General features: G+C 34.6%; 1 protein-coding gene across 1 annotated transcript; it reads right to left on the reverse strand.

Annotated features, from left to right (window-relative positions):
• Nucleotides 1–818: 818 nt before the first annotated feature.
• mxra8a (matrix-remodelling associated 8a) lies at nt 819–15555 on the reverse strand. Its single transcript, XM_083534233.1, has 10 exons — nt 15396–15555; nt 10697–10723; nt 9238–9540; nt 9038–9139; nt 7755–8210; nt 2488–2649; nt 2342–2399; nt 2164–2225; nt 2009–2083; nt 819–1877 (listed from the first exon to the last, which is right to left on the reverse strand). Exons 1-10 carry the CDS (start codon nt 15454–15456, stop codon nt 1855–1857), a joined length of 1329 nt encoding a protein of 442 aa, XP_083390359.1. The 5' UTR covers nt 15457–15555; the 3' UTR covers nt 819–1854.
• Between the last annotated feature and the right edge of the window lie 1307 nt (nt 15556–16862).

Raw genomic sequence — 16862 nt, forward strand, 5'->3', positions numbered from 1 at the left:
GCTCATACCAGGTAACATGGAGTGGATCCACATCTGCCAAGTGCAGACTCACCACTGGTGTCCCACAAGGCTCAGTACTTGGTTCTCCTCCTTTTCTCTATACCCACTCCATTGGTGAAGTCATATCCTTACATTGGTTTTCTTACCACTGTTATGCAGATGACACTCAACTAATCTTTTCTTTCCCTTCATCAGATACCACAGCTACCGCTCGGATCTCGGCATGCTTGACAGACATATCTTCATGGATGAGTGCTCATCAACTAAAACTCAACCCCAGCAAAACAGTACTGCTGGTCATGCCAGGTGATTCATCTCCAGGTCAAGATCTCCCAGTAACTCTTCATGACTCTCTGCTCTCCCCTTCAGCCACTGCTCGTAACCTTTTGGTAACTATGGACAATAAACTGTCCTTCTTCTCACATGTCACTAATGTGGCTTGTTCCTGTTGATTTCTTTTCTACAACATCCAAAGGATTCGACCATTTCTGTCCACACAGGCTGCCCAGGTGCTTGTTCAGTCTCTTGTCATTTCAAGACTGGACTACTGCAATTCTCTGCTGGCAGGTCTTCCCCTGAACGCTATTCGTCCACTGCAAATTATCCAAAACGCAGTTGCACAAATTTAAGTAAGTGAAATTTCAAGCTAAATACTAATACTACTGATAAAACTTGTCTAATATACACACACAAACAGCGCACACTCATAAAATAAAAAAGGTCAGACCTTTTACCTGTAAAATGACCTTGAGAATACAGATAATCAATATATATATTTTTTTTTAAATACTGACCAACACAAGTAACCAAAATTATTATAGATTAATCAACATAGCTTTTATTATATTGTTCATAAAAGCACAAGCATTACATAATGCATACAAAAGAAAAAGAAACTCTGATGAAATAAGAATTCATAAAGGCTATTAGTATTACATTAAAAATGCTGTGTTGACATTAAAACATCTTATTTGATGAGATGGCTGCAAGAAATGCATTGTCTGTCAAAACAATATTTAAACAAAGCCATTAACAACGACGGCCATTATTGTGAGTGTTGAGGAGGAAATAAGCTTGGACGTACATGATACATAACAATAAAAACATAAGTTGATCAACTCCAGTGTTGGATTTTTGGAGGGCTACTGCAAGAATGGTACCATGATAAATATTATATAGATAAGCCAGAGACACAAGTAGTGCTAAGATAAGCATTGAATAGTAAAAGTACCATTATTATACTCACAAGGCATGTTTTGCAGATTTTGCCATGTTAAAGGTATTTTAATTATATGAAAGAACCAGCATTTATGTATGGTTTGTTATATAAGGCCATTTAATTTCATAAAAGCACATACAGCTTAATGTGTAACATGTAGTGTCAGAAATCAAGTCACATGATACTTCTGCAAAATTTTAGCTTGATTCTCTCATTGTATTTTTTATAAGCATAATATGCCTTTAAACAAACAGCTTAAAAAAACTACAGAAAACATGTTGAATATAAAAAAGATAGTAAACAACAGATGGATTAGAATCCAGCTACTAAAGAGCTTAATATGGCAAAAACATAGCATTGCTTTTGTTCGAACCTATATATATCTAGGATGCAGGAAGCGGCCGTGCTATAAATCTATCAATAAACTTTTAGTGCTTTGCTGTGCATCATCATAGGTACATATTCTTGTATAAAATAGTCAATGATCGAGAGTAGTGGCAAACTACCTTGATTGAAAATGAAATAGCTAAGATCGCATATACACACTCATATACACAAACACATCCATATTTCCTCTTTGATCGTCTTATCTGATTGTATTCACCACTAGTCCAGCCAGTAGTTAACTTTCTTCCTCATTTCCAGGATTTTTCCATCTCTGCCCATGGCGTGGTAGAAAGTGAATGAAGAAAAAAAAAAGATTGTAAATGAAAAGAATTTGGACATAACAGTATTTAACTTGATCACCAAAATGTTTATACAATAGGCTTTGGCAAAATAAATTATTACCTCTGTCTAAGTCAATAACCTTGGGAACACAAAGCTTGGACATTTCCACCTCTTTGAGAAGGTTGTTTTTAAACTCTAAACACATAAAAGAATGTTGGCTCAGGTCAGTTTACAAATAGTTTTAGTAACAGGAAGGGAGTATTAGGTGAACTCACCAACTTTTGTCTCCTCCCGATTGCATGTCTTCACTTCAGGGTCTTGCTGAGCTACACAGCCCCTTCATGACCAAAACAATTTATTATGTAACTGATTTAATATTTTTTATATACACAAGTATGTATGTATGTTGTTATTGATTCTTTGGGTGGACTGCTAAATACTTCTGATACTCACGTGTATGTCACAAAAGGTTGCTGTACTTTTTTTGCTGCACCTGGATTATATTCCATACCTGATGCCAGATAAAGAATAAAATATAAACTCAATAATTAATACAAATAAGAATCTAAAAAATAGACATGCCAAACGATGCTGCTAACCTTGTGCCTTCCATCGGTGGATAAGAAGGACAATGGCAAGGATAATGAGGGCCAGCAGGAGAAGTGTGGCCAGGATATAACCCAACTCCTGCAGAAAGTGACCCTGGTGCTCCGGCAAAATGAAATTGATGACATGAGGCTGTGTGTCCACTACCTTTGTTACTGTAAAGAAAGAATCACCTGTTAAATATCTCTTACTGTATTCTGTTGGCTAATAATTTATTATGCTCATAGCTATAAATTTTCTATATTAGCATGGCACGAAAGGTAGTTCTAGCTGTGGTTTTTCTAATGAAAACATTTTCTTTACTAAGAGCTCATCTTTTAGTATATAAATGCTATAGTATTTAATATATAAATGCTATACCAAGAAATAATTTGTCTAATATTTGGACATTATATAACATTACATATAACTATAATTGACTAAAAGCATGTTACTTTAATTAGTAACTGCAAATTACTGTAGTATTAGGGTGAGCTATATCTTATTATCATTATTATTAACCTCAAGAGGGCACTGTGTCCTTTTGAAGCCTCCTTTTTCGAAGTGGCATTCATGCCAATACAGCCTGGAAAAACAATTTTAGGCTATAACTAAGTAAAGAAATACCAGTTTTGCAGATAACTAAACACTAAAATATTTAAAACAAACGAATGTAAATTTACAACTAAGCAATTCAAAGAATGACACTCGTCCCATTATTAGTCTGCCCGTGTTTAGTCTAGATTCATTTAATCCAATTACAAAAAGAATAAACAATAGGGGGAATCTACAGGCCTGGAAGAAATGATTCACTGAATCATTCTGGGCTATGTCCCAGGCAGGATTTCAGTTTTCCTTAGTTTTTGCATGGGAAGCTTTTGGGCATATTTGTAGCAGTTTAAGAACAAAGAAAATTGTAAGTTGTTAAAATAAGGTGCAAACAGTTTGAGTTCAAATAGTGTGTTAGTGTGCACTTTATTTTCTGTGCTCATTTACTTTGATCTATGAAGTAGTGGCTATAATCAAAATGAGACTATCAGCTATGGTGTGACTTTAATGTTACAGAAAAATTTAAACAGGAAGACAGAGATTAAATATCCTAATGTGACATACCAAAAATAAAGGACAAATTTTAAAACTACATCACACTTGCCTGAGAGTTGAATAGTTATATTACCACTAAACACATAAAGTGACCAGAACTTAATAAGAAACCAGACATATACAGATAACTTGCAAAAAAAATATGAGCTAGATTTAAGACAAACAAAATAAAAAGAAAAAAAAGGGAAAAAAAAGAAAAGGAAAAAGGCGTAGGAGATGGAAAGACGGTCTGGAACCTACTATTATGATTGGAGAGCTGAGTAGGGGGACAGTTTATAAAGAAATTAAATACTGTGGTTATAATAATAATAATAACTGAAGGAGTAAATGATTAAGGAGTCGTTGGTACACCACACAAAAGAGTAAAAAGTAAAAATCCCACACAGTAAGCAAATGATTATATGGGTGGTTAAAAAATGCTTTTTGCCAAATAGTGCATATTTTTCTTTAACAACCTAGTTTTTGACAGTAATTACAATTTTAATTCTTTTAATGTTATAGTTTTATATAAAAAAAAAGGTACCTCTACCACTCTAGAGTGCTCTTTGACTTTCACTCTGACAGAATAACTAAAAGTTCTAAATACAACCATAAACCAGAGAAAGGTTTCCTTTTCAGAAAAAGTTATACGAGGAAAATTTTGATGGCTTGAACATTTTTTATATTCTTGTTCAAATGCAATAGCGGCTTATTTACAACACACATGACAACCTGTATTCAGGGCCTTTTATTTTGTCTAGTGCTCTTAATAATGATGAAATATGAGCCAAAACAATAATGCAAACATTTCTTTTTTTTTTTTCATTTCATAGAGTTATTTTAGAATTTTCTTAATCCCCATCCATCTCTAGCAATAGCACAATCCACGCCTATGGCAATTTTATCACTCTCTATTATTTAGGATGACTATTTGTTTTTTAACTGTGCCTAATTTGCCCCTCAACTAAATGGTAGGGGATGATTGTTGGTAAACTATAATTTACAACACACTGTAAGACTGGCTGCCATTTCACCTCTGTCATTATTCAGCTGTACCCTCCACTTTAGCCTAACCACAGAACAATAGCCTGCTGTGGTGGTTCCAACAAAGCATTGACATCATCCCTAATGGCCAGATGAAGGTATGTGGTGCTATGGATTATCCTGCTCTTTCAGCAGATTTCAATGTTTTTAAATAAATCATACTGTGTATATGTGTATTTTATTTACATACACAAAGTAGAGAGAAGCTCACTAAGCAAAACATTTTCAGCTTTTTATTTGACTCCTGTTAAGACAATTTAATGGCCAAGTGGTCAAGGAGCAGTGTGTGGCAATTATATTCAAATGACAAGAAAGACAAGAGCAATATACTCTACATGGCAGCAAAAGTGAAATATGGAGTAAATAGAAACCTTTCCATGTAATAATTAAGATATGTCTGAGATCCAGACAGCTTCCTTCCTCTTAGGAGCTGACCTAAATCTGAGACAATAAGGCAAACAACCACTTTCCTGCTAATACAGTAAATAACAAGCAGCCCAAGCAAACTATAACACAGAAGGGGGAAGATAAGGAGATAAAATAAGAAAAAATAAGAGATGTTTAAATAATGACAACAGTCACGAAATAAAGAAAACATTTAACGAAGAGAGAAACAACAGACAAATTCATGCAAACTAAGAAGAACAGATAAAAACTAAATGTAATCAATAAAGACATTTGTTTGCATCAACATATCAGCTTAGACATGTCAACTGGAAAATTATTCCAGGAAAAAAGATATCCTCAAATTGACTTGAATATCCAGGAGAAATAAAAAGTACTCAATGTATTCAAATTACATTATATTACAGAAATGTGTCATAGTTTGAATAAAGTTAATAGAAAAACACTGCACTTCTGATTAACATGTTGCAGTTGTGCTCTTACTATCCGCATATTAAGAGATGTTTTGTGTCTTTTTTTTTTAAAAGTAGGGCATCACTGGAATCTCACAGTTTACAGTGTTTATAGGGGAAAACCATCTAGAGTAAGAGAAAAATGGGCTCTTTGCATATGGCCGCAATATGTGGGTTGTGAATTTTCACCATTCTTTTTATTAGGAAAATCTATACACCTGCTTATTCATGTAGTTATCATGCATTTGTATAGTAGACATATCTTTGCCTGTTAGATGGAAAAAAAACAAAAAAACATTTGAATTTCCAAATGCACTCCCAGATACAATGCCAAGCCTGAATAAAATGGGGGTTGCATCTGGATGGGCATCTGGCATAAAAACCTGTGCCAACTCAAATACACGAATCATGATGATCTGCTGTGGCAGCCCCTGATGGGAGCAGCCAATAATGAGATCATCATTCATGCACTTATTAACTAAGCCATTAATGTGGTAACAGCACAAAGTGTAATGCATACCTCAATGACAGAAAATGACTTTCCCATATTTTCCAATTAGTAATTTATTTAAACTTACATCATATATCTATTGCTTATGTATATTTCCATCCTTCCCTTTTTCTTAGTTTCATTTCTTTTACTTTAAACCACAGTGAAAGAATTCTCCATCCCACTTTTCCTGTCTGGCAGGACTCCAGAAACAAGCATACACACATGGAGAAGGGTGTGGGGTGAACTGAGGGAACTGGGGCAGAAAGAAGGAACATAGAAATGTTAGTGGAACAAAAAAGCAGGAAAAACAAGGCTCAATATGCTAAACTATCCTTTATTTAAATGCAAGAGTGACTGATAGCATATCTCACAAACTATAAAGAGGAGGCCAACATAGAGTCATACAGAAAGAATTGAGGAAAGAGAAATAGCAACAGCTGCTAGGTAAGTAGACTGAGATCAGCTCTATATTTACTGAGCATGTTTAGCAGAACAATATGGTAAAACATGATGAAATACACACACTTGTACTGAGCCTGTCCCATAAGACACATTAAATTTTGAGAGCAACTACTGGGATCACAGGCAAAAACTCCACATCCTTCCAAACACATGGGCTTTCCATTACCTAAATACACTCTTCTAAGCAATGTTAACTGTAAATCATGAGCAAGGCAGACATATAATTCCCCAGTAAACACTCTGAACGGTTCTAACAATATCTTCTCATTACACACATCCACCTTTGGTCTGTCCGAAATACAATGTACATTTACATTTCACAATATATTTACTTATCATATTTTGCACAAAAAAAAAATCAAATCTTAAACAATTAAAAATTAATTTATAAGACAATGACACATAATTAGGAGATATGTAGAGATCTGAGCATTCAGCATTAGCAATCAGTGATTAAAGCATGAGAATTTGGCATGTATTCTTGTTGTTTAAATTATGATACAGCCTGAATCTTGTTTTAAGTGCTTATATGGGCAAAATATGCACTGGAGGAGAAACTTGTGCTGATGTGCATATACTCTTGTATGTTTTGGATCACAGTAGATCCAATTTTCTTCTCCTCATCATGAATTTCCTTTGAATAAAGGAAAGCAAAAATAAAGAATGGGCCTTTCCAAAACATTCGGAGGGGACTGGTTAGTAAAATGTCATAGTGATGCAATGCAAAGGGATTGACTAAATATTAAATTAGATATTACAGAATTACACTTAACTCTTGGTATAATATTCAAATAGACCCAACCCCCTGGTCAGGCAGATATTATGATTATAAATGACACAACGCATAAATCTTGTGCCTTATATTTGTCCATGCCCTATGTACACAAAAGAGAGCCCCAACAGGTAAATTTGAAAATACAGATTAGACAATTCACATAAGATGCAAAATGTAAGAGTTTCTGATGCAGCACAAATCTCATACATATGTGAGTTTTTTTGTTGAATGTTTCTAATGTTCTAAATGATATTTTGGCATTACATGCAACCTCAAACACTGCTGTTCATAAGTATGAAAGTTAAAGATACGTATGCACACCTAAAATAAGGTACGCTTTATGTTAGGGAGTGTTACTAGTCAAAGCTGACATGTTTAATGAGCGGCTAGATACACGTATGATCTACAAAATATTTTCTGTTCTTTTGTTTTTCACCCGATAAAAGCCAATACAAAAACTAAATCAAGAACTTACCGATACTGCCAGTTTTTAATAGAATAGAAGCACAAACACACACTTTCATACACATAGAAAACAAGCATAATTTTTCTTTTAAATATTCTTACCAGGGTTTTCATTGGGCAGTGCATGAGGGGGATCGGTGGGCTCCTGCAAGACACGTGGGCCAACAGTAAGCTGGAAGATGCGTCTTTCATGCAAGCCACAGTAGTGGTGATGCAGATGGCATGAGTACAGGCCCTGATCTGTAGGCTGTAGGTCTGAGATGATAAGTGAGAAGTTTCCATAGGAAAATGCAGAGGCTGAGATGTTCATCTTTTGCTGGATGAAGAGCGGCCCATAGTGGCGCCGTTCTCCTGAAGCATATAAATCAATGAGGCGATCTGCTTGGTCATGTTGAACTCCTGGTGCTTGGCGGTCCCAGTGAACTACCTGCTGCTCCTCCTCGCTGTTCCCTTCCAACCAGATTGACCGACGGTTCACACAAGGTAGCACAACTGTGCTTCCCACTAACACCACATACACGGCTTTCTGGCCATCCCAAAAACGCCGCTCTTTGTGAGCTGTACGAAAAGATTTGCAACAGTTACTCAGGCTAAAAATTAAAAAAAATTCTAAATAAAAATAATATTCAAAAGTAATGCCAGACCAATTGAATATAGGATGGGTAAAATCTTTTATGCAACTAATATTGTTTTGAGAAAACTCTATAGAGAAATAACTAGATGTACATGTCTTAAAACTTAATATCTTTATTGTATTTATTTACTCACATACACTTCTTCAGACAATACATAAACAACTATGTCAGTATTATTCATGTACATGATGTACCCTCCCCTCTGAAAGTATAGGATTTGCAAGGAAAATTATTTTGAATCAGAAGATGAATAAGAATATCAGCTTTTATTTTCTTATAAAAAAATCTAGGTGTGTTAACTCAAATTTGTGGCAGACAACCTATTTATTATTGGAGAGAAAAATAATTGAAGCATATAGTAATTAAGTACATAACACTTACATTTTGGTTGCATACAGTATACCTTACCTTCAATAACTGCATCACTGCAGTTATTGCAATCACTGCAACCCACTAACATCACCAAAATGTTGCATTCTTTTTTGTGATTCTTTTACAGGCCTTGTACCATAGATTACTTTACTTATTAACATTTGTTAAGTTAATATTTATTTCAGTGTCCTCTTCTGAAGGTGAAATGCATGTTCAACTGGGTGATTGACAATTTCTGAAACATTTGCCATTTGGTATAATGTGAATGGCAAACACAAAATAATTAGTACTGCTGTTCCAATTCTTTTGGAAGGGCTCTATGACTCTATGAAAAAATATTTTTTTATGGCATTTAAGTGCACATCTTAGGAAAGCAACCTGATTTTGTGGTATTGAGCTGCACACTGATAGACTCAAAGAGATGGCAGTAATGATGGTGGAGGTTGCAGGAGTAGATGCCTCTGTCACTTGCTGCCACATCTGTAATAAAGATCACAATGTACCCTCTCAGTCACCAGCACGAAAGGAAAATATTTTATTTTATTTTATTTTTTGTTCCAGCACAAAACAATGCTTACTTTTTATAATGAGGGAAAAGTTTCCATCTTTAAAAGCAGTCTTGGGCATGCTGATTCTCCCCTTGTTATAGGCATTATAAATACGCTGTTCCCCAGCTGAGAACATGTCCAGGACACGCTCCATTGAATAGACTGGGGTACTCCGGCGCAAATCCCAATGCACCACGCGCTGACGGTCCCTCAGTCTGTCCTGGGTCCATACCATGCGCTGGCTATAGCATTGCAGCACTGCTTTAGACCCCTCGGAGGCGCTGATGTTGTACATGCCCATGACTACACTACCACCATCACTCTGTCCTAGTACTGAGGGAAAATCATTAAAACTTAAACAGTGCATACAATATGGATTGTAAGCTATATAGATTGAACACTAAATTTAACATTAATAATCTATTTACTTCTGTAGAGCTGCTTTGGAACAATGTATATTGTTAACAGCACTGTACCAATGAAACTTAACTGAATTGAATTGAATTGAATTGAATTGATACAAATGATATCTCACTCCTACAGGTTTTCATGATGTAAACAATTGACTATAATTATTATTTTTTTTATTGTGACCAACCAACAAAATGTAAGTAAAAAATAAATATATATGTTTTGGGGAATAAAAATATTCTTCATCATAAGACTTTTCAGTGGATTGTAAATACAAAGCCAACTTATTATCAATCAGCAAATGTTAGCTGTTTAATCTGCTATTTACTGGATGTTATACAGATACTTGAAAACAACATTTCCCTGCTGCTAAGCACTCAACTCTTGTTTGTTTGGCTATGTGAAAGACAGCTCTACAGTTAACGGGGCATTACTAAGCTTCAGAGCACCCCTGACTTGAATCTAATTTGACCACTAAGAATTTAAGGTGAGTGCCTTCTTCTACTACCTCTGTTGTTTCTGTAGGATTTGGTTTGAAATCTGACTGCTAAAGCCATGGGCCACAGAGCTCACAAAGGGCTTACAGAGCATCATGGAATCTCAAGTATTGTTTAGGAAAAAAAAAGACTGAAAGCTGTTTTAACAAAGCATTATTTAAAAGGTAAGCAACCAGCTTATTTTACTTTTCTCTTTTTCACTTTTGTTGGTTGCTACATCACATCAAAAGTGGAAAAAGATCCGACATAATGTGTCTTGTTTTAATTTTTCACATTTTTCTATACTAGTCTTAAAACATTAAAATATTTTTCTATTACTGCAACAACACAAGCTATTGTGTTATATAAGATATTGTTGCCAGAAAATAAAGGTAGACAAACAAACATGATCTGGTAGAGTAAAATTCTTAAAATGTGTTACAGGCTAAACCTAAAAAAAATTATTGCATACATAAAATAATAAATATTTTAATTCATGTTTCTATATCTAAACAGTCTCATAGCAGCAACACCATGAAAACTGTGTATTAACAGGCAAAGAGAAACAAGCAATATAGTGTCAGTGTGACTAGAGAACTCACCAGTGGTGAAGAGAGACAAGACAGCAACTGTAACAAAGGTAAACACATAAAATTGCTTACATCACACAAATGCACAACCCATAACATGAGTTATGCCACATGCATTAAACTGGGCCCCCTCATATGGCTCTTCTGAGGCTGAGTGTCTCCCTTGGGGGCCTCTATGTTCCCATACATCTCTTGTTTTTTATGCTAGCTGCTGCTTAACCAGTTACTTGTAAAATATTTAGAAGGCTTAAAGTAATTTGTCAAGCTGACAAACAGATGTAGCAGTCAATCATTTGAATTTCCGATTAGGCTACATAAACTTTTCCCAGGAAATGTACAAAAATATGAGATATTTCAAATAGTATACTAAAGTAAAACTGACACTGGGTTTCTATAGATACAGTTAATTAGTACATTTGAGGCAAGTCAGTAAATAACCATCATCTGCTCTGCAGGTATCTTTTGTGTAAAGTGAATATTACTGTATGCATTTTATAAAACAGTAACAATGCTTCTGCTTAATGAATACACAAGATAAAGTACCACATTCAATATAAATGAATAAAATGTCAATTAAATCAGCAGTTTTAGTTTATGTTACACATCCCCACTTAGTTTGATCTCCAGAAAACTTTACACAACTTATATTACAATACATATTTTAAAATAAATCATAAATAAAGCTGATTTATGTTTTTCAATCTCATTTATCCTTCAAACCAATATCTTACGTCTAGAAAATTGAAGGCACAACAAGTACCCTACAGGTATGTATCTGCCTAATAGTTTCTTATGTTGAGACCAGGTTACTGTTTGTGCAAAGTTCTATGTGTTTGTCTTAGGGCTGAAATGATTCCTCGAGTAACTTGAGTAATTCGAATACAAAAAAGCATTGAGGCAAATTATTTTCCCCGATGCTTCATGTAGTCCAGACTAGACACGGAGCACTGTGTTTTCCCACGGACCATTATTACTGACGCACCACTGTTGACTGTTCTGGGGTCACATTTATAAATGTATAAAAGCAGAGCTGGAACGAGCGTACAGCACTTTCCACGCTTAGGTTGTGCACGCTATCTGTGTTGCCAATTCCCCTTCTTTCCTTCTGTGTTTCCATATTGTGTGTACACCGGGCTCAGAGTTTTCTTACAGGAGCACACTTTCTCCAATCAAGTTTTTTTTTTTTTTTTTTTTTTTTTTTTTTTTATAAATCACAAACTTTGCGTGGAAAGTGGCATACGCACGTTTTCAGCACCGTTTATAAACGAGACCCCTGGACAGGTAAACACAGAAGACACCACCGAGTGAAAAATTTAGGAACGGAGAAGAAACAGTGAGGGGTGAGGAGAAAATTCAGGCCAAAGAATACAACAGAAAGTTTCCAAAGTTTGTAATCATTTAAAACTAAAACATAAAGAAAACACTGTAAAGTGCGTTTACCTTTTTTTTTTTTTTTTTTTTTTTTTAAGTTATTTGAAATTGATTTATATTTTTATTTAGGATATTTTATTTATATATTTGTATTTGCATTTTGATGTAATATGGCAATTGTTTTCAAAGATCGTAATTTCAGCCATAAAAATGTTAATCTTTCTAAAAAGGAAACAAATTACTTGTTCATTTTAGGTGACCTGTCTTATTTTCCTATGTATATTTAGTATTGCTCTTTAATAAAGAAAAAGTACTTCTCTGATTACTTGATTAATCAATTGACTAATCTGTAGAATACTTATTATTAAAATAATCACATTTTATTTGTCAAATACACACAGAGTACACCATGCAGTGAAATGCTTTTCTGGAAGCTGGGGTCAGAGCGCAGGGTCAGCCATGGTACAGTGCCCCTGGAGCTAATAGGGCTAAGTGCCTTGCTCAAGGGCTCAACAGTGGCAGCTTGGCAGTGCTGGGGCTTGAACCCCTGACCTTATGATCAGTAACCCAGAGCCTTAACCACTGGACCACTGCCCAATAGCTGCGCCCTAGTTATCCTTTTGTTCACATCGGTTTGTTTCTAGCTCTCTGGTTGCCTCCCACCTCACAAAACATGCTAGTAGGTAGATTGAATTTGTTCATCTAAATTGTCCTATCCAGAGTGCACAGTGTAGGATATGTGTATGTTACTTTAACTGGGACAAAGCTCTTACTTAAGATGAATGAGTGTCTTATGACCAAGTCTAACAAATCTGTACTGTATTGTACTGTATTTAATATTATATTCACAAACCAATTACAGCTTATCATTTTTGATTAATTGCAATCTATAAATTACAATACACTTCACAATTCTGTGTCATTAAATGGAGTACAATCCTTCTAAATGTATTGTGGTTACTTTGATTATATGATTGTCTTCCACAATCTGTGCTGAAAAATATCCTAAGAGATTTAACTTGACTGTCCTTATTGTTTTTGTCTGGGAATGGTTATATGGTCGAAGCAAAAGAAATTAAGAGGTGATTTAATGGGTTGGAAAAAAGACAATTTAAATAATGGCTCCCACCCACACAACCCACAAATACACAGTCTCTTTAGGACAATACACTATAACTAATGTAAACACAAACATGAAGAAAAAAAAATGACAAACTATAGTGGCACAGAAATACGCTATACAGAAACATACAACACAAAATACTATTTTCATTAAACAAACTCTAAGATGAACAAAATATTGTATTTCTAAGTAAACAAATAACCATCTTAAAGCTCTGCACAGTAATTGTTGACTTTAACAAGCACCCTAGACAGCTGACTCAGCAACTCCGGTTAGTATATAAACGACACAGCTTTTTCTCATTATAATTAAAAGCATATCTTAGAAACTAAAGGGACATGAGCACTAGAAAAAGAATGAGACCAAAGAGAGACAAAGTGGGATATATATATATATATATATATATATATATATATATATATATATATATATATATATATATATATATATATATATATATATATATATATATATATATATATATATAGAGAGAGAGAGAGAGAGAGAGAGACAGAGAGAGAGAGAGAGAGAGAGAGAGAGAGAGAGAGAGAGAGACCAGACAGGAATCTGCTGAGACTCGCACATGTTCTCACACACACACACACACATCTTAAACCAATTCACAACTTCTGCACACATGGGTGTTAAGTTCACACTATCGTCTCCATATTATACTCAGAATGTAGGTGACAAAATGAGCCAGAGTTCAGCAGAATGAGAAAATGCCAATTCAGCAACTTGTGGAATATCTGTAACATTAGCTCAGACCTGACTGTATCATGTAGCCAAAATTGGGAGGGATGAAAGCAGTCATAATTTAAAAGGGCTGCAGTTTTTGTGCTAAGTAAAAAGGAAGGGGATTTTGTGAATGCATAAGTTTGGTATGAAAGTTGGCTATGAATTTAATTAATTCCTGGTCTTTAGAAGACTTTTTCTGTCACACTTACAAAATACTGTATTCCCTTCATGAAATTAGTGAGCACTTCTTGCTATATATATATATATATATATATATATATATATATATATATATATATATATATATATATATATACACACACACACACACATACACGCTTTTATGCTATATCTATCTATCTATCTATCTATCTATCTATCTATCTATCTATCTATATATATATATATATATATATATATATATCAGCATTTCCTTAGTTTTACAGAATATAGACTTTATTACTCAAAATAGCCAGATAAACATTGTATTACCTACAGAAAACTGACAGAATTTCTAGAATTGGTGTGAAGTTGGATCAAACATATTCATCCATAGTCAAACTCCAGAAACATAAATGCTGTTTAATAACACAAATAACAATTGATTAACTTTATACAGTCACTGTCTAGCATGAACTCTGTCACTTGAAAAATGGACTTCAATAACTGGTTATTGTAGCCAAAGACCATTCATTCTCCAAACTAATCTCTATTCTGACTCAGGTGATGATTTAGCCACTGCTGTTTTTCATTTTGCAAAATGAGTAATCAGCAAAATGCTGATTACGTTTTTTTTTTTGCCACATTTCCATTGTAGTACAGTAAGAAAACATAAAAAAAAATAATATCGCTGCTGTTCATCTCACTTTCTCCACCAATTTGTAATGTAATAGCTTATACACTAAGTAGATTAAGCCCTGGTCAAACAGGAGAATTAAACATTTTCTTTACTTATAAAAAAAATAAAATGGTCGGAGATCCCTTTAACACCAGCTGGTTAGGATCAGAGATAATAGGTTTAAAAATAAGTCATACTAAAAAAAAAAAAAAAAAAAAAAAAAAAACTTTGGGGAAAAAATGGCAAGTTTTAAAGGACAGCTCACTTATAGGCATGAAGTCCACTGGGGATTCAACCGATAGCTACTATATTTTGTGTCAACTTGTGACTCACACACCATCATCATCATCATCATCATGTGTCATTATCATTATCCTTGTTGGGGCCAATATTTGTTTAAAATTACAGCATTTAAAGAAAGCCTCTATACTAGAAAGAAAGAAAGAAAGAAAGAAAGAGAGAGAGAGAGAGAGAGAGAGAGAGAGAGAGAGAGAGAGAGAGAGAGAGAGAGAGAGAGAGAGAAAATTAACTCAACATGCACTGGTTGCTCTGATTTTGTTTTAAATGTTCTAAAGATTTATATACCTACATTCACATAATAAATATTGTTGATTTATTATCCAAATAAGGCAGACACTCACTTAGAAGCAACAGCAAATCCTGCACACCAAGACTCACACCTGCGTTCTTCATTGTTCCCATTTCCTTTGCTTTGCAACTTGATGTTTGTCAACTTTCGACATACGAGTGCATGGTACTCGAGCGCGCGCCCAGACTCCACCTACGTGGACCGGCCCAACTCGCGCACACTCGGCAGGGCAAAGCGCATGCTCACTCCAGCTGCAGCGACAGAGTCGTTCTTCTACTACAGTGAGGAAGCAAACGTAGGAAAAGCTACCTGATTGAAACTGCTGGGTCAAAAATATACTTTGAGGAGAATAATGCAAAACTACCTCCAGCGTCTCTTAAAAATAGCAGTCTTTCAAAATCAGCTGGTTGTTCCTCTTTGCCTTTACAACGGCTCTATTTTGGCTCCTCTGCCTCTCCTAGTTCTCTTTCTTCAATAACACATTACAGATGGAATATAATATATTTTCTTATGATTTCTGAGGCTTGACTTCATCTCGTTGTGCATTTTCGTGCCAGTCCTTCCCCAGGTAACTTTTGCACATGGTGTAAAAGAAAACTTGAATCATCAGACCAGGCCACTTTTTATTGCTCCATTATTTTGCTTTCATCCTCATGTGCATATTGCTGATAAGATATTGATCAGCAATGGGAAGGGGTCAGAATGAGCATTCTCAGCCTAAAGCAATTATTTGGGGAACAGACCAGTTTGGCTATCCTTCACTCAACACACACATCACTGAAACTTGGGTGCTTCCAACAAAATCTAATTATTATTTTACAGTTAATTTTCATCCATATAATAAATGGCAACCATTTGGTGGAATGGATCTTTTATATGCAGTATTACCCTAGAAACATGTGGTTTGATATCGTGCATGATATGCACGAAGCAAAGATGCCTGGTTCATAATGGCTTGCATACTCATATATCCCACTTGAAAATCTTTAGTAATTTCATGCAAAGCATGTTAAACACACTGTTCTGTCTCTCTTAAAACTTTCTATTATGAATGTTGTCATAACTTTCATTTACAGTAGAAAACCATTTCCTTACATTCAAAAGTGTTTACTAATCTATAATCCTGAAGGCTGGTAGACAACACAGATATTTTTAGTAGGTTTAAATGCAATATGAGTTGTTAAATTAAATCAAATAAAATGATATGATTAAGACCCCATTCTTAAGGGGTAAAGAATACACAAAATTCAGATTATACTTCAATAATTTTTTTTATAATTTTTAGTTTAGTAAAAGAAATTTAACAAAAGTACAATATCTGAAAGTTGACTCTTGTGTACAGCATTTATTGAAACAAAAGTTGTGCATCAAAATGTAACAAAATTAAAATGTCTAAAATTTGTCCAAAAAAAAAGGCAAATAAATCTTTCACTGGTGTAAATTACAAGGACTTTCTGCTTCATGTAGCTCTTTGTAGCCTAGACATTTCACACCACATTGGCCATGTGTTTGCAATCCA

Source organism: Silurus aristotelis (genome assembly GCF_946808225.1).
Source record: "Silurus aristotelis genome assembly, chromosome: 28".
Lineage (NCBI taxonomy): Eukaryota > Metazoa > Chordata > Actinopteri > Siluriformes > Siluridae > Silurus > Silurus aristotelis.